At 39.0% G+C, this 19,631-nt stretch overlaps 1 protein-coding gene across 1 annotated transcript in view; it reads right to left on the bottom strand.

The window, feature by feature from the left end:
* The window catches only part of KIAA1755 (KIAA1755 ortholog), a 986,731-nt gene that overhangs the window by 261,879 nt on the left and 705,221 nt on the right, over positions 1-19,631 (bottom strand). The window contains exon 12 of the mRNA XM_044090195.1: positions 4,930-5,052. Coding sequence (XP_043946130.1) covers positions 4,930-5,052 — 123 coding nt within the window. The remainder of the gene's footprint in view (positions 1-4,929; positions 5,053-19,631) is intronic.

Below are 19,631 nucleotides of genomic sequence, written 5' to 3'. Positions count from 1 at the left end.
AACGTGTGTAGGTACATATCATGTGTATGCACAGTACATCAGTAAAGAAGGAAACGTGTGGACATACATATCATGTGTATGCGCAGTACATCAGTAAAGAAGGAAACCTGTGGACGTACATATCATGTGTATGCACAGTACATCAGTAAAGAAGGAAATGTGTGGATGTACATATGTGTATGCACAGTACATCAGTAAAGAAGGAAATGTGTGGAGGTACATATCATGTGTATAGACAGTACATCAGTAAAGAAGGAAACGTGTTGACATACAAATAATGTGTATGCACAGTACATCAGTAAAAGAGGAAACTTTTTGTGGACTTACAAATCATGTGTATGCACAGTACATCAATAAATAAGGAAACGTGTGGAGGTACATATCATTTGTACGCACAGCACATCAGCAAAGAAGGAAATGTGTGGACATACAAATAATGTGTATGCACAGTACATCAGTAAAAAAGGAAATGTGTGGACATACAGATCATGTGTATGCACAGTACATCAGTAAAGAAGGAAATATTTTGAGGTACATATCATGTGTATGCACAGTACATCAGTGAAGAAGGAAACGTGTGGATGTGCATATCATGTGTATGCACAGTACATCAGTAAAGAAGGAAACGTGTGGACATACATATCATGTGTATGCACAATACATCAGTAAAGAAGAAAATGTGTGGAAGTACATATTTGTATGCAGAGTACATCAGTAAAGAAGGAAACGTGTGGAGGTACATATCATGTGTATGCATAGTACATCAGTAAAGAAGGAAACATGTGGACGTACATATCATGTGTATGTAGAGTACATCACTAAAGAAGGAAACGTGTGGACGTACATATGTGTATGCAGAGTTCATCAGTAAAGAAGGAAACTTGTGGACGTACATATCATGTGTATGCAGAGTACATCAGTAAAGAAGGAAACATGTGCAGGTACATATCATCTGTATGCACAGTACATCAGTAAAGAAGGAAACGTGTGGAGGTACATATCATGTGTATGCACAGTACATCAGTAAGGAGGGAAATCTGTAGAGGTACATATCATGTGTATGCAGAGTACATCAGTAAAGAAGGAAATGTGTGGACGTAAATATCATGTGTATGCTCAATACATCAGTAAAGAAGGAAACGTGTTGACGTACATATCATGTGTATGCGCATTACATAAGTAAAGAAGGAAACGTGTGGAATTACATATCATGTGTATGCTCAGCACATCATTAAAGAAGGAAACATGTAGACATAGATATGTGTATGCACAGTACATCAGTAAAGGAGGAAACTTGTGGAATTACATATCATGTGTATGCACAGTACATCAGTAAAGAAGGAAACGTGTGGACGTACATATAATGTGTATAGGCAGTACATCAGTAAAGAAGGAAACATGTGGAATTACATATCATGTGTATGCGAAGTACATCAGTAAAGAAGGAAACGTGTGGACGTACATTTCATGTGTATGCACAGTGCATCAGTAAAGAAGGAAACATGTGGACATGCAAATCATGTGTATGCACAGTACATCAATAAAGAAGGAAACGTGTGGAGGTACATATCATGTGCATGCAAAGTACACATTATATGTATGTGCAGTATATCAGTAAAGAAGGAAGAAAGTGGAAGGACCCTGATGTGCCATTATACAAACACATTATTTAAGAAGGTTAAGCAATTTCTTTCTTAAGTAATGTCATTGTACAATAGCAATAACCCACTCTTGGATGTGGATATCACAGGATTAACTCACGGTTGGCTTTTTTAATCTCTTGGGCTTCATCCTTGTGATCAAACCACACCAACCGTGGGTTAATCATCTGATATCCACACCCAGTCATGGGTTATTGCTAAAGTAGGTTGTGTTACTTATACAATAGCCTGAGCAGAGTATTAGAGAGTGACTGATACCAAATTATTGTATTCCATGCAGCACTGTAAAGCTGGTGTACTTGCTTCTTCATGAGCTCCCACAGCTGCAGTCCTGAAACTATTTCTGTCTTTGTGAGTGCTACATCTACATGCCATATAAAGTATTAATGAGGCAAGTGCCTTCCTGCTCCTGTGTACCACACAGAACATGTCTAGACAGGTAAATATGTACCTTTTACTTTAGTGTTTGCACAGGCAGTGCCTACAGTAATTCCAGAATTGCGACAATGGCACAGGTCACTTATCTGTCTGCACTCCTCAATCATTTTCAGCTGTCTAATTTAGTGCCAGCATTGATTGCCTATGGGCATCTTGTGAAGTTATGCAAGCAAAGCAGTGTAATATTGTCATTGTGGTGTTGTGCAACAAACAAACACAGACAAATGATTGTTTTATAACCTGCATGATTCAGTCAGACTTCTGCAGCCAGGACTGACCATACCATTATAGTCTAGTTCAAAACAACCTTCTTTCATATAAAGGCTCTCAGTGGAGAATGCATTAAAATTGAAGTGTGAGTTAGTTATACATTAAAGCTATGTACACCTTGACAATGAAAGAATATGGTTTAAGAGGCAATAATTAACACAATTCCAGCAGCTAGATGAGTTCTGTAAGAGGAATGGCTCTTATCCCTTCTTATAAAGCCAGAGTGTGATGATGATGATGACAGTGATAATTACAGTGTGGAAATGAGACTGTTTACTGCTTTACTGTTAGGTATGTGTAAATGTCAGCCACGTTAAGTGTAGGACTTTGTTCACTTATGACAGACCAGGTTTTACCAAACGTATATACTACACAGAGTGCTAGGTATGTACAATAAGCATTATATGAGCAGCAGTAGAATAGGGGGACAGCAATCACTGATTCATTTTTCTGCTCCATGGACAGATGACTCATGAAAGGTTCTGCCACACTTAGCCATGTATATGGAACACAGGTAATTAGCATGCCACTGTGATGAAGGGATCGGCTGCAATTATGGCACCCACTGGTGGATGCTAGCTATAGACTGCTATGCTGTTAATGTTACTTACTGATGTTCAGCTGAGTACAGTATCATGAGCATCAGGTCTCTCCTTTATTTTATACTGCTTGTCTGCAGTTCTACAAACTGCAAACTGACTGCTCTAAATAGTACGTACCATAATTCATGGGTATGCAAACTGCGGGCTTTGTTGCTTCCCCCTCCCTGCCTTCTAGGCATGCATTTTATACACAGCTACTCTTGGGAGTTTGGGACTTTTGTGAATTGCACAGGGCTCTGGTACACAGCTTGTACCACATATCAACACTACATAATTGCAAATTATGTTTATGAATTCCTTTCTAACTGGTTTCTATGACAGGTTTCACCTCCATCCTCTCTATCCCTCAATATAATATGACAAGCATAACAAATGCCAAGGTCACTGCATCCCTAGGAAATTATTGTGACCTTTGAGTAACCAAGTCATGTACTAACTGGCCATAGATAAATAGCAAACAACAAAATGGCACTTGATTGTGGCATGAATTGCTGAAAAAATGCTACAATACTTCGGGTATCTTCAAAGAAATGCAAATGTAGTATTAATGAAAATATTGTCATATACAGATGTTTTCTAAAAAATCCATTTTCTTTGAAACCCACTTATTTATTTATTAATTCCAGTATTATTTTGATGTTATTGTATTAACTATACCTCTGAACTCCAAGAAGGTAAGGGCATGGCTGTTTATGTAACTTGATTACAGGCTAAGCCCATTAAATAACATGTAATAGTATTCAGGGATAACTCAGGGGCACGGTTGTTTATGTAACTTGATTACAGGGTAAGCCCATTAAATAACATGTAATAGTATTCAGGGATAACTCAGGGGCATGGCTGTTTATGTAACTTGATTACAGGCTAAGCCCATTAAATAACATGTAATAGTATTCAGGGATAACTCAGGGGCACGGCTGTTTATGTAACTTGATTACAGGCTAAGCCCATTAAATAACATGTAATAGTATTCAGGGATAACTCAGGGGCACGGCTGTTTATGTAACTTGATTACAAGCACACAGTATTGATAAGTGCACAGTCAGGGAATCATACCCACGACTGAAGCTAATTTGGAATTCATATCAGCACTTATTCAGTAGTATGAAAGTTAGCTGAAGCACACACTGATCAAACGAGGCTCTTCTGGTCAGGGATTATTCTTGCCCTGAGGTAGAGTGACTTCAGTCCCAGGAGGCATGAGTATGAACATACACCTGCCAAGGCACATAATGGTCCTGCCAGTGCTTGTAGTTGTACCTGTAATATAAAGGAATTGTAGGGGGAGGAGCTGGCCTGCCTAGATGGTCATCAAGGTCCAAGTCAAGATACTAGCAAGTGCTAAGACGACACTGTCATTACCACATGCATGCAAAACCAAACCTTAAACAAAAGCTTGACAAACAGATGTACAAGTGCTATGGTGCAAGAGTAGAGAGGGATAACGAGAGACCTATAAATGCTGTGTTATCTAGAACTTGTATCATGGAATTAAGAAGAATATACATTTTTCTGCAAAGTTGCCAACTCTACCTTCTGCTTCAGGCCATATGCTCTTTGATTGAGATGCAGTCCTGTTACATGGTTTATCCTCTTAGCCAACTGTTAAATGCCTTTCCATGGTTACCCTTCATTATGTCCACAACACCTTTGCCTTGACTGACAAATGTGCCCACAGTGAGCAGTTATCTAAAAATTTCATGCAGTGCTCATAGCCTGTCCATTAACAGGTCATTTGTTTGCAGAAACAAACAAGATCGAACCTGCTGTTCTATGTGTTGTCACTTCTTCCTGTTCTGCTGCTACCAATAGCTTCCAGATAAATAGTATTACCTTTAGGATACATGAATCAGGTAGAAGTTATTCTTTACAAGAGACCAAGGGGAAAAATGACCATAAAACCTTACTTCTTTTTTTATCTTACAAAATATGTGGTCATAGTTCTGCATATGACTTACAGAGGCTTGAATGAAGAACCGGCTAAAGGTCTGCTCTGTTTGTTCTGCAATCTCTAGTGACTCTTCAACCAAGGGTGTCACTCTTAAATTAGTTTCGCCTTCTTCATCCAGCCATTTGTTGAACTATATAAAATGAAAAAAAGTCAAATAAAGTAATCGTTAAGCTATGTGTTTAAATGCACTTGGCCAGCTGAGTTGCTCAATGATCTGAATTATAACATTTATTAGGCACTTACATGACAATATCTACCTGCACAAAAACAATGCATCTCTTTTTCAATGCAAAAGTGAAGCACATTATATATAGTACAACAAGCTATCTTGCTGAGATACAGCTCATATTCACACTTAAGACAGACAAATTGCAAAAAAAGTTTTACATAATGCTCCACTTAGAACTTGGGTATCGTTCTGTACAATTATGTTATGATATCAGATCATTGCATGCTACAAGTAAAAATCTGGGTGTCAAAAGACAAGGTAGTTTAATGCAACAAGTGAATATGTACTTTCCAACCACCAATGAGCTATAGTTCTTAATTCTAAGCCTAAAATTCTACTGTGCAAATGTTGATATGTTACTGTTTTTTTCTGCTACATTTTAGTATTTAGAAACAAGCAAGCTTCACACCAAATCCTTGTATATACTATGTTCTTTCTTTTTTAAATGTGTAGCCTCACAAATCTGGGGTATGAAGCTTGCATTTGACCTGTAGTAGTGGGATGGTAAATTTTTAGAACTATATGACACTGGCAACTCTTAAGCAATCACGTGAATTAGGAAGTAATATGTGAGCATATCATGCACTATAAAAAAATAGATTTTCAAATTACTAAATCAACGGAACAGAAAATCATAATATGACTAGAAAACAGCCAGAAGCAGGTGTCAGTCCCCCACATATGATCTTCTATATCAGTCAGATATTCCTAAGAGAATGTAGCTGCAGGCTTGAAATGCAATAATTAGGACAGACTGTTCATAAAATGGCTGCAGTACTACACCAATCACTTTTCTTTCTTTTTTTTTTTTTTTTGCTGGCCAGGAAGGAGCAGAAGTATTTAGAAACCAGAAGAAGCTTCTGCAGAAGAATATAACAAAAAAAAAAAAACTGAAAGCCTAAATTAAATGAGCACGCCAAAGGAGAAAATACCAGAATACTATCTCTCTCTCTATATACATATATATATATATATATATATATATATATATATATATATATGTGTGTGTGTGTGTGTGTGTACACACACACACACATATGTATATATATATATATATATATATACACATATATATATATTTATATATTATATATATGTGTGTGTGTGTGCACACACACACACACATATGTATATATATATATATATATATATATATATATATATATATATATATATATATATATATATATATATATATATATATATATATATATATATATATATATATATATATATATATATATATATATATATATATATATATATATATATATATATATATATATATATATATATATATATATATATATATATATATATATATATATATATATACACATACATATATAAACACACAAGCACACTTACACACACGGAAACACTCCATATAATTAAATGTTCATAATAACAAATGTTTTATCACCTGGCAGAAGTGAACAAAACTCTTTTGACCTCTACTGCTGGCATTAAGTTTGTGCAATGTTGAAAATAGTGGGATCAGGGAACTTTCCCCACTGAAGAATGATATGGAGTTGGTATATATAAAAAAATGTGGAATTCTTTATTTTCCACACACTCAGGAATCAACATCATTTTTTGTTTAAGCTGTCCAATAACATGATGCTAATACTTTAACATATGAAACTGGCAGTTTACAGCCCTAATGGCCAAGGTTGCAGAAGTGTAAACCTTCTTACCCCATCTATCCAGTTCCCTGGAGTCTCTATCAGAAGGGGTAGTATTTTTAGCAGTAGAAGCCTTAATGCCCTTGGGCCCCTGTGAAATAGTCTCTGGATCTGCAATAGGATTTTTGAAAAGGAACTTGTGGGACTCAGGGACCCTGTAGTATCTGTCAGGTTTTCTGTGAGCAGGAGGCAGGGAATCAGGGACCAGACTAGATTCCGAAAAAGCATCATCAACAATGTCTAGTACAGGAGGAATAGCTAAAGGCCTATGCTGAGGTAGGAGAAGGAAATCCCTAAGCCTCTTTTTTGAATCAGAAAAATCTTGGCTTTCTCAGTGGAAATTCTCCCTTAGAGTAAGTAAGGTTTCCCCCCAAAAAAAAATCCTCAGGAGGGGAAGCAGAGGGAATAGAGTCCTCTGCATCAGAATCTTCATAAGTAGATAAGGGCAAATCCAGATCATCAGAAGAATCAGAAAAAAACAGAATCCTGATCAGAAGATTCATAATCAACTTCAGTCCTAGGCCTCTTAGAAGGGGGGGGGGGTTGGCTACCCCTGATTAGAGTTATTAGATCCTTAGCCATTCCTATCATTTGTTTTTTAGGCATAGAGGCCTGAGCATGTGGCCTGGGCATCGTTTTTTTAGACATGGATCGAGATTTAGGCCTAAGTAAAGAAGGAGGTGTTGGTTTAATATGCAAGTCCATAGGCCTAAATACACCCTCAGAAGCCGGTGCCTGCACAGCGGCTCTGGACCCATCCAAGGTAGAGACATCCACGGGTTGCATAGCTGAAGCATCTCGTGGTATACCGGACTCCGAATGGGTAGAGGCCTGCGAATCAGAAGTAGCGGGTATCAGGGGCTGTGAAAGCGCCTCACTGAATACTGGCGAACTGGTGACTGGCTTAGGAGAAGTGTTGTTGGCAGTCTATCTCTGTCTTTATCTTTGCATTTTTGTTTCGGAATCCCAGTAGTCGGATGGCTAGGCGATGACATTTCTGGATAATTAAACCGAGAACCAAAATATTTAGAGGTGCAAATATACTGACGACGGATAGTGTGCTGATTAAATAAAGCACAAAACCGACAGCAAGGTACGTCGTGGTCAGGGCCTAGGCAAGGAATACAGTACGAATGAAAATCTTTATGAGGTATTTGCTTTCCACAAGTAATGCAATTATTAACTTTTACTGACATTGGTAAGGAGCAAGAAAAAGTTTCCCCAATGGGGTACTTAGCTTTAGTTGAAGACTTCGGATCTGAAACTCGAAAATGAAAATTTCAGGAGTCAGCCGACTGGAACTTGTGAACTGCTTCTGCTTCGGACACTGTACTGCAAGAAAGACTGTTGTAATGGCGTCGGCTGCATGTTTTATACCCCTGACGACCTGATGTCATGGAAGAAGGGACAGCAACCGACACAGGACCCAAGACTTTGTTAATCAGGCCGACTGAGGGCTACCTGCAAGCAGATAACCCAAACGTAACAATTGCAACAGTGAAACAAGAAGAACATCTCACCAATCAAAACATATGCAGTAATAGGGAAATGGCAGCAGAGAACCTGCTCCTTAGGCAGAGCCAAGAGTTTCAAGAACCAAAGACTGCTGCCAGTGCCAGATCCAGCACAAGGCAACCTAGGCAGCTGCCCAGGATCCACACTGATTGGGGGCTTGGCTGGCTTAAAAAAAAAAATAGAAAACTTTGTCAGTCATTTAAAAAAAAAAGTTCACTCCTGTAAAAAATTTAAAATATGTTCAAAGTTTGTCTGAAAGGAGTCCAAAGTTCATCCATAAAATGCTTGCTGTAAAGTAGGCATATACACATTATGGCATGTATTACAGTGATGTGTACACATCACAGCATGCATTTCTGTTGTAGCATGTATGTTCCTATTCTGCAGAACAGCATCATCAGAAATAAGCATGGATGGTTTTAATTTTACAGCATCAGATCCAGTATTGCAAAATGAGTTTTAATGAAAGTCAGTGGAAAAAGTGAGAAACAGTGAGATATGTTTCCTCCAGAATAGGGCAGCAGCTCTCCTCCAACTTGAGTGCATGGAACTTTGTGTGTGTGTGTGTGTGTGTGTGTGTGTGTGTGTGTGTGTGTGTGTGTGTGTGTGTCTGTGTGAGATGTCCCATTTAGGGGGCAGTCTAGTTAAGTGACTTGCTCAGAGTCAAACCCTGAACCTTAAGTATGGTAAGCAAAAACCTTGGTCCTCCACATCAAGTGTTGGACCACCTTTAACTTTTTGTTTGCTTTCATAAATCACTGAGAATTACAGCCTGTCAGTGTTAGTGCATAATTTTGTTATTTGGGCTACAACATGTGAGTAAAGTAATGAGCTGTTAAAAGAGTTGCTTCTTGTTGTACAAGGCTTGAGTCCCTCCGCCTTCATTTATCTTCTATATGGGTCGCCAAGTTACTTTACCAATCAGTACTCCTGGGCTGCTCCTGAAAAGAGATACTTGTGTCCAGTGGGCTGTCCCAGGCTGTCATCAAATGTGTTATGAATTTGTCTTTGGAAGTTCTGCACCTTTCTCATAGGAGTTAATTGGCTGATGTCAGATGGGATTGCTATTCTTGAAGACAGAGAAGACATAAGGAGGTAAAAATGAGATATAGATATCCTGCAAGCATCCTAAGCTTGCATAAAAGGAGTATGTTGCATGCAGTAATATTTCTGATTTTTATATTTAGTGTGAGTTGTTGAACAAAAGATGCTGCAGTACTTATATTGTCATTAATTGTTTTGCTTTACTCACTAAACTAAATAATGAATTAATTTATTAATAGGCCTAGATTGTGTAATACAGTCTGAACATGGTGCATTGTAGTATTCTAAACAGGTTGTATTTTAATACCATTCTTTTGCAGTACCTTATTTACAGCCTCCAGCAACTACAAAGGAGTTGACATTTGTCAAGTCATACAGTCTGCATTATTTGGAGTGATGATCAGAACCTTCTGATCTTAAGCATCTATAATGTAGTCAATGCTTTATACTACTGAAACAGTCTTCAAGACTGAATTGTAAAGGATTTCAGCATTTAGTTAAAATCTGTTGGCATCTATTGCAGAGGACTAAAGCTACAACACATTAATGAGCTGCTTGCTGTGGCAAGGTGCAGGGTTTGAATCTTTCCAGCTCTATTTACCAACCATGTGACTCTGATCAAGTCATTTAACCAGACAGTGCTTTAGAGCAATTGGGAATATGAGATAGGTTCCATAATGGTCTCCAAGTCCTTATGGTTTGTAGCTACCAATCTGTTGTCATTGTTTACTAGACATCCCCTATTAAATTGCTGCTCTAGTTCAGGAAATGTTAAGGCAATATCACCAGCACACATATTTTTAATGTAAAGTAGACAGTGTATACTTCAAGGGCAGCAGGCACTGCATTTAAAGATGAAGCATTGAAATACAAAGTTGTTTTCCAGCAAAAAACGCTGCATTAGTAATAGTTCTATTTAATAAGGAATCATTCAGATAACTTTTACTTCGGCTGAGATTGTGCATACCGACTTAACATACATTATCAAGTGGTCAGTATTTCTTATGCTCTCAAAAATACTCTTCTGTTTAAACTGTGCTGCACCTGACTGGATCATATGGTGTGATGCTAGTGATCTTTATGCAGTTTCATGTAGTTCACCCAAAGCTACCAATAAAGTATATGTAATTTGTTTTTTCATAGCAGTAAAGGGTGTACACAGTCATTAATGTGGCTGTAACTACTGGTCAGGATGGAAGGGGCTATCAGTGGATATCATGCTCTTATCACCTAATTATTTTAAATGGCTTTGATCTGGCTTTACAGGACTGTGTGTGTGTGTGTGTGTGTGTGTGTGTGTGTGTGTGTGTGTGTGTGTGTGCGCGCATGGGCGTGTGCATGTGCGTGTGTCTGTATTTATATTTTGGCAGAAAGAGCAGGCAGGTGAAAAAAATGTCCAAACACCTTTAACACGGAAAAGTATAATTACTCATAGCAGCTGCTTATTACTCAAGGATAACAAACCAGGCAGATAATAATATTAATTTATAAAGTGACAGAAAAGGAAGAACATTTATTTATAAAGTAAAGCATTCTCTCCTGATGAAAACAATATTCTGGACAGCAGTCAGAGCTAGATTATGGTTAAATGTGGCCCTAGGCAGGGTAATGGACCAGGGCCCACCACCCACTCCCATTCAGCCATTCCAGTGTCTCATTACTTGCTTCTCTCTCTCTAGTTACCATAAACACTGTTCAAACCTGTCAATGTGCATAATATTTTCTTTTCTACTTTTATAATGATTACAGAGATTTGGATTCCATTTAAAACTTTTATTTCAGATTTCATAACACAAACACTGATAGCTATTTGGTAAACACAACAAAACCTTCTCACATTATAATACACAGACTCAGCATAAACAAAAATAAGCCTCTCTTTCCTTGTAACTCATATTCAATAAAAATGCATTAAAACTTGCATTCATTGAAAATGTGCATGTCCAGTGGTGGTTTAAGTGTACCTTGGGCTCTGTGCTGTTTTTGAACCATGGGCTCCCTGCCCACAATTTGAAGGCAATGCATAAATGCAGATTTTCTTTGATTCACCTGATTGTTTTAAATTATATTTCTTATTTAATACAGCAACACATGTTAGAGTATGTTTTAAATTTGTAGTTTTGAACATTTTTTCCAGTAAGCAGACAAAATGTATGAGCCAATAATGACTGAAGTACTCTTTTCAGAACACTTAAGTCATAAAAAGGCCACTCAAACTGCTGCAATTATAATCCACCAATATCTGTACTTAACAATTATGTCCACTTTATTTACTGTATATACATCACATGCCTGATTGTGATAAAAATAGTGACAGTAAAGTATTCCAGTTTGCTTTACACCAATACATAGCAGTCCTGAAAAGACAGACTAATGACTTTTTAAGTTTATCAGCTCAGCAGGGCCGGTCAATTTTATCCACAGACATCCCTCAAATCCAGCAATTATAGCTAAATTGTTCACTGCATTCTTCTCATATCTTTTGCCAAAAAATTAATAAAAATAATAATGATCAAAAGTCACATATTTCAAATTTGTTTCATGCAGACACCCAGTAGCCAAAGTATTCTAATTTAATTCACACACATGCATGCATACCCACACACACACACACACACACACACACACACACACACACACACACACACACACACACACACACACACACACACACACACACACACGCACACGCACGCACACGCACACACACGCACACACACACACACACACACACACACACACACACACACACAAACACACACACACAAGCACACACAAGCACATGCGTGCACATCCACACACACACACACACACACACACACACACACACACACACACACACACACTCACACACACCTCAAATGTGTTGGCAACATTTTTTCTTGCCATGCTATTAACAGCCCCATGTCTATGCTCAGATTAGATGCAGGGAAAAAGAGAAGGGGAGACCAGCCTGTAGTGCTGCTTGAGTGTAACATGAATGGATAGCTGGGCTGCTGGTTGTACTGACAAGATATGCCATCTACTGCTCAGGTGTTTCAGCTAAGCCTAACACTATTTATTCATTTATCTGCTAACCAGGTACCTTTAGAAGTATTTTGGTCCTAAAAATTTCAGTATATTTGCCATTTGCAAGTTTTTTTTGCCCCAAAGGGTACAATTACCCAAATAGGAACCCTCCTGAGTAAAGAGGAACAGGTGGTAACCCAACTGGTATTTATCTACAAGTTGCTTTATGTACTGGTGACCCCTACATTCACAATTCATCATGCACAGTCTCATTGAAATTACCCAAATAGGAACCCTCCTGAGTAAAGAGGGACAGGTGGTAACCCAACTGGTATTTATCTACAAGTTGCTTTATGTACTGGTGGCCCCTACATTCACAATTCATCATGCATGGTCTCATTGAAATATTTCCCTGGTGTCCTGTTCCATGCTGCATTTCATGACTTCTCCTGGACTTGGTCTCATGCTTACATACATACCTAAATGTAATCACCTTGTTTGTCTGATTTGCACTGTACTTCTTACTGGCATTCACTCCTCCCTCTTTTCTGTCATGAGTTCTGTACATTTTTTTTGCATTATTTGAATTATAGCTGCCTAATTATTATTATTTCTGCTGTATATTTTAGAAACCACAAGAGATTTTTTTTGCCTATGTTACAATTTCCTTATCTGACTTAAATTAATATTGCTATCACTGCCTTCATGATACTTTCCCGACCTACATGTCATATGATACTTAGTTTGGAAAATGGGTGCATCTTAACTACAAAAACCTATTGGCTATTAGGCATTCTCTAACAGGGTATTAATGTTTCATGAGAGCCTGGTATCAAGTCCATAGCATTGCAGCATAATATTAAGCTGCTGTAAGGCACAGACCGAAGGCAAATCGCTGCCATGTTGATTTTGTTCACTAAACAGGACTATTTTGTAAGCATCAGTTAAAAAAAGTAAATTAATAGAAAAAAATAACAAAAGCAACTATAAGTAGTTACAAGGAGTTGCTATTTTCTTTTTTCCCCTCATTAGCAAGCTTAGCAAGAGTGGAAAAAAAAACAAAACTAATGCAGTTAACTGCATGTTTGTGGATATGGTAGGTGCTTGGATATGTATGTTTGAGAGAGAAAGAATGTGTGTGTGTGTGTGTGTGTGTGTGTGTGTGTGTGTGTGTGTGTGTGTGTGTGTGTGTGTGTGTGTGTGTGTGTGTGTGTGTGTGTCTGTGTATAAAAAAGAGAGAAGGGTAGAGACAGAGAGAGATATCAGTAATTCTGGATAAAGCCAACAAGAATGGAATGCCACAGACCTAAACATTTTAAATATTACCCTAATTCAGTTAAAAAGCTTAATAGAGCTTAACAGAGCTAGAGGTTCTGCATCAACATGTTTTTTTCTGAATAATGACTATGAAAATCAAACATTTTCAAGGGACAGAGCAAAATCAGGAATATTGTTCAAAATCAAAGACAAGTTGTGATTTATGTATGTGGGAGGGAGATGCTTTCCTTTACATTGTATGTAGGTTTTTATTTATGTAATCATAGTGAGACATCTGAGGTGCATACAGTGAATAAAGTGGCTGGAACTCCTGGGCATGTGTTTGTGTGTATATGAGTCTGTGACTGTTTGTGCCTTTGCATGTATGCGTGTTTGTTGCTGTGTGTGGGTGTGTGTATGTGTGCACATATATATATATATATATATATATATATATATATATATATATATATATACATGTGTGTACATATATATATATATATATATATATATATATATACATATATATATATATATATATATATATATATATATATATATAGTGTGTGTGTGTGTATGTGTATATATATATATATATATATATATATATATATATAGTGTGTGTGTGTGTGTGTGTGTGTGTGTGTGTGTGTGTGTGTGTGTGTGTGTGTGTGTGTGTGCAAGGGTGGATGTGTATGAATTTCTGCATATATGTGAGAGACTCTCCTCCGAATTTTAGGAGCAGCACAGCAGCGAGTCATGCATATTAATGAAGGCTCACTGCCTGAGTTCCTAATCTTACACGGAGCATGTAAGAGTGCAGGGGGTGTGTCTGAGAGCACAACTCTCAGAATATACACACCCCCACAATGAAGAAGAGCAGAAAGGCCATAGGAATGAGCAAGACTGCTCATAGGTGTCCGCATATCCCCAGCAACATTCCTCCAAGAGTACAACAGCAATAATAAATACAAAACAAATAAGCAAACCTTTTTTTTATTACAAATCCAATTAAAGCTAACTGTAGGTATGCAGGTGTGTCCATCGCTTAGCTACGGTTAATGCAGCTTAAATGGCTGAAGAGGATAACAAGGAAGATATATGCAAATGAAGCAGTATAGCAATAGTGCAGTGGGCAGAGCATTTGTCTTACGAGTAGGCATTCCTGGTTTGAGTCCCACTACAGCACATTCCATTTTCCATAGCAAATCACATTATGACCAATATTGTTGTTGCATAACCCACTAAATAACATATATTTGTGAACTGGAGTAATGCATTAAATGCACATGTGAGGTGTTAGTGTCATAATGTTGCAAAGTCCGCAGATAAGCACATTTGCCCCATACAGTATATGTACAGAGGAATCATGGATACAAATGGAAGGTAAAATGTATAATGAATGACAACTCCATACAGCTTCCAAATCCCCCACCTTCCCAAGAACCATTAGATATTACTGTCTAAATCAATGCAATTGTAAGCGGGAATAAGCACTAGTAAGCAAGTGTAAGCACCAATAAGCAGTAGTAAGCATATTTAAGCACTAGTAAGCAAGTTTAAGCCCATTTGCATGGGAGTAAGCAATGTGCACACAGGTTAAGAATTACTTACCCACACGCAAACCCGCTTACAACTGCTCAAAAGTGCCTTAATCACTCCATATCCAGCGGCCCTTGTTCTGCCCAGCAACAAAATAAACAGCCTTGCAGGTCTTGAACCCAGGACCCTACTCACTATAGACACAGTAGTTAACCATCAAGCCATCACAGCAGTACAGAAGAATGAGGCATCACCAAACAAGTCCTCACTATAGTAAAATCAAACAGAACCTGCGAAAGGAATAAGTATACAGTCATATGTTCCATAACCCACTACATAACAAAAATATGTGAACTGGAGTACAGCAGTAGCCCTAGATGTGAGGTGTCATTGTAATAGAGTGTTGAAGTCCCCAATAAAACACAAGGACCCCATACAGTGTAGGTACACATGAATCATGGATACCAGGCAGATATCTAAGATGTAATGAATAATAAATCAATACCAAAAAGGAAATATAATTCAAAGTCTAATGTAAGCAATACTAAGCATTGCACAGGCCAGTTTAGAAGGTGTAAGCAATGAGTAGGCCAGTTAACTCAATGTGCCCAGTGTTATACCCCTTTAAACAATGCCAACCTTAGGTAAGCAGGTCTGCCCATTGCCTAGTCTTTTCAAAACTGGCCAATCATGGTAAAGTGCGGGAAATTGGCCCTACTTAAACCCAGCAGGTGGGAATACATCTTATAACTGGTTGTAGTTTCCCCTTGCAGGCACTATGGCAGAAAGGGGAGAAGGTGTGTGCTTCTGGGTGCAGTGCTGGTGCATCCAGGAGTCCAGAGTCATGGCAGGACTCCTTATCAAAGACCATAAGCAGAGACTGCTGCAGGGCCAGTACCAGGGTTCCAAATATAAGGTGGAAGCCTGGCACCATCTCGCTCATGACCTCACCAGTGCCACTGGCATACCCAGAACTGGTGAGCAGGTCAGGCATCACTATGCCGACCTGAAGCGGCATAAAGGGGACCAAATAGAGCAGTGGATCCAAGAGGCTAGAACGGCAGGGGTTGTCCCAGCTGTGTGTAAGTAACACTTCAGTATGTGTGAAATAATTGCCAGCTCATGTATATCATAGATAGGTATGGCTAAATATTTCTGTTATGTCCTCCACAGCTGCAAGTAAGCAGGCCACAAACCAGGAGGCCCACTCAAGTCACCTGGAGAGGTTGCGATGTGAGGCAGGTCAGTAATACTCTTCCATGTACTGTCATAGGAAATAAATCTAAAAGTAATACTAAATTAATTGCCTGAATAAAACCTGTATTGTTTAAGCCAAGTACTGCATACACTGGAGAATATGGCAGGAAGAGTCACATATGGATTGTATGTAAATAAAAGCATAATAGCCTGACAATAAAGTCCTAACTGCTGGACTGCATGTGTATACTTTGGTATCATATGGTACTGTAGATTTGCAATCATGTAATAGTACTCTTGTATTAAGCACTGTTACCCACACTGTGCACCATAAATAGAATTTGTGGGAATGCCTGTATATGACTGGTGTAATCCCCAGAGGCCATTTAGTACAACTGAGAGACACATAGACAGAAAACAGGGAAAAGGCAGACAGCAAAACCTGAATAGCACATGCAACTGAGACGTGAACTGTTCTACTTTTAGCACACACAGCCATGGTTCAAATCCTGGCAGTGGTAGTAGTTTGCATACAGAATCATACCCCACAACTGTACAGATATGCCCAGAATGTCCAGTAAAATGGCCCATATCTGTTGCCTGTCAACCTGTACCCATGGGAAATCAGTGGGATGATCCCAGATGTATAGGCAGCAAACAGGAAATACAACTGAGTAACACACATCTAAGAGAACAAAGCTGGCACACTAGCAACTCCCCAAAACCTTATGAGAGTAAGAAGCCACGTATGTCCCATTTAGACCCCCATGTTGTCAAGCTGTGGCCAAAGTGTGTACAGTAACGGAGTGAGATATATGTGCATAATAGTAATGTGGAATCTGGTACTGTGTGTGGCAACATTCAGGTAGTGCTAACAAACATTTCTTCTACAGGTCTGTCAGATACCAACACTGTGCCCAGAAATACAAGAATGATACCCTATACTGGTACTGTTTACTTTGTTATTATATGGCATTGTGACTGATGCAGTTGCTCTGAATAATAAGGTGTTACTCATCACTGTCACCTACACTGTCCTACAAAATATAACTGTCTAGGACATTCTGTATAAGAGTGTTGTAATACAAGGTCAGAATGCAAAAGCACAGGAGAATTAGAAGACAGAAAGCAGATAGGAGATATACAGCAGTATCTAGGGTCTATATCACTTCGTCGAAACGGCATGTTCGAACACCATATGTTCGAACTTCTAACTTTGAAGTGCAAAACCATCAAAGGCTTAGAACAGCAATTTTTTTTCCCCAGGGAAAAAAATTGCTGTTCCAAGAAACACACACACAACACAAGCACACCAAAAAAAACAGCAATCCATACACATACACTTAAAATCCTACATCTAACCCTACACTAAACTGTACATACACTACTATCTATCCACTTACCTTAACCCAAACCCTAACCGTAAGGTCCATCACTATTGCACACTCATGACCCGCACCCTAACCCTAACTCACCTATCCCACCCTAACCCTAAAGTCTGTCACTATTGCACACCCACCTCACCTGCGCCCTAACCCTAACTTACCTAACCAATGCCCTAACCCTAACTTCCACACAATCGCACACTTACCTGAACCCAAACCGTAACTTTCCACAACAGTGCTGAAAATCACAAAACCACAGAAATGGCCCACCGAATTCTTTCCCTGGGCTTTGCAATAATCAGTTTTTGAACTTCCCAGTTTGAACATATGGTGTTCGAACTGCTGAAGTTTCAATGAACTGATAGGAACCCCAATACCTATATAGCACACACAACTCTGATGGACAGTGTTTAGGTTGTAGCAGACACAGCCATGGTCTGAATCCTGGGAGTGGATGTAGGCTGCATACAGAATCGTACCCCACAACTGTACAGATAAGACCAGAATGTCCAGTATATGGGCCCATATCTGCTGCCTGTCACCCTGTCCCACTGGGAAGTCTGTGGGGTGACCCCAGATGTTTAGGCAGCAAACAGGGAATACAACTGATTGTCACACATCTCACTCTAGCAACTCCCAAAACTGTTATGAGAGTAATAAGCCAAGTATGTCCTGTCTACATCCCCATGTTGTCATGCTGTGACCAGAGTGTGTACAGTAACAGAGTGAGATGTATGTGCATAATACTAATGTGTAATTTGGAACTTTGTGTGGCAACATTCAGGTAGTGCTAACAAACATTGCTCCCACAGGTACGTCAGATACAAACACTGTGGTATTGTATGGAATTGTGAGTGTTACAGTTGCTCTGAATAATAAAGTATCACTAATGTGTAGGAAAGCATGTATATGTGTGTGGTAAGTCACTAAAGGTTGAAGACGGCAATAGTCTAGATATGTCCTGGTACACCTGCATGTGGTCAAGACATGGCCAGAGTCTGTGCAGAAAGAGATAGACAGCTATGTGCACAACATCAACCCGGTATCTGAGAGTATGTGTAGAAACAGTTAATGTTAACAAACATTTCCTCCACAGGTATACCAGATAAGAGGTATATACTGCAGGTAAAACCAGTTCAAGTATAACGATGATGACAGCCATATCACTGTTCAAAATAAGGCTATAGGGTAGTGTAGTAATACTTGTAAGGTGCAGATAACAGCATTAACTAGGAAAGTAATGTGGACTACAGGAATATACCAGTTGTTAATTGGCATCTTTCTCCCCACCACTATATCTCCAACAATAAACTACATACCCACCTCAACTGGTATGTAATGACTCCACTGTTCTGATTATGTCCTATTGGTTGATAAACATTTAAATTTGTTTCCATGCATGTGCTATATTGAATTATGCCAACACTGGTGGCATGGTGCCATCAATGTACTTGCATGCTATTATTACCACTGTGGTCCCATATATGCATGTGTTCCGTTTTCTATGCAACTGTTCCGTATCTGGTGTCTGGGTTAATGGGAATAGCTATGCATGCTGTTATACATAACCCTGGAATGTGTTAACTATGACTAACCACATATGATGATAAAATCTAAACACTATAGCATGTTTGGGAAGGCCAGTCCCAGAGGACCCACCTGTCCCACCTCAGCTTGCCATGACATTGGGCACCAGCATTTCTGGGGCCCAGCCCAGGACCTCCTCGTCCATTGGTCCTGCACCACCTTCGGGTGGAATCACCTCAGGGGATGGGCCCCCCCCAGGAGCAGATGCGGACAGGAAACTGTCACCCATCGCCAGGTCCGGTTCGTGGTGCGTAGCTAG

The sequence above is a fragment of the Protopterus annectens genome, chromosome 12.part0 (genome assembly GCF_019279795.1).
Source record: "Protopterus annectens isolate FY-2018-M chromosome 12.part0, PAN1.0, whole genome shotgun sequence".
NCBI classification, from domain to species: domain Eukaryota; kingdom Metazoa; phylum Chordata; order Ceratodontiformes; family Protopteridae; genus Protopterus; species Protopterus annectens.
The sequence above is the reverse complement of the archived record's forward strand: the minus strand, read 5'-3'. Positions and strand labels throughout refer to the sequence as shown.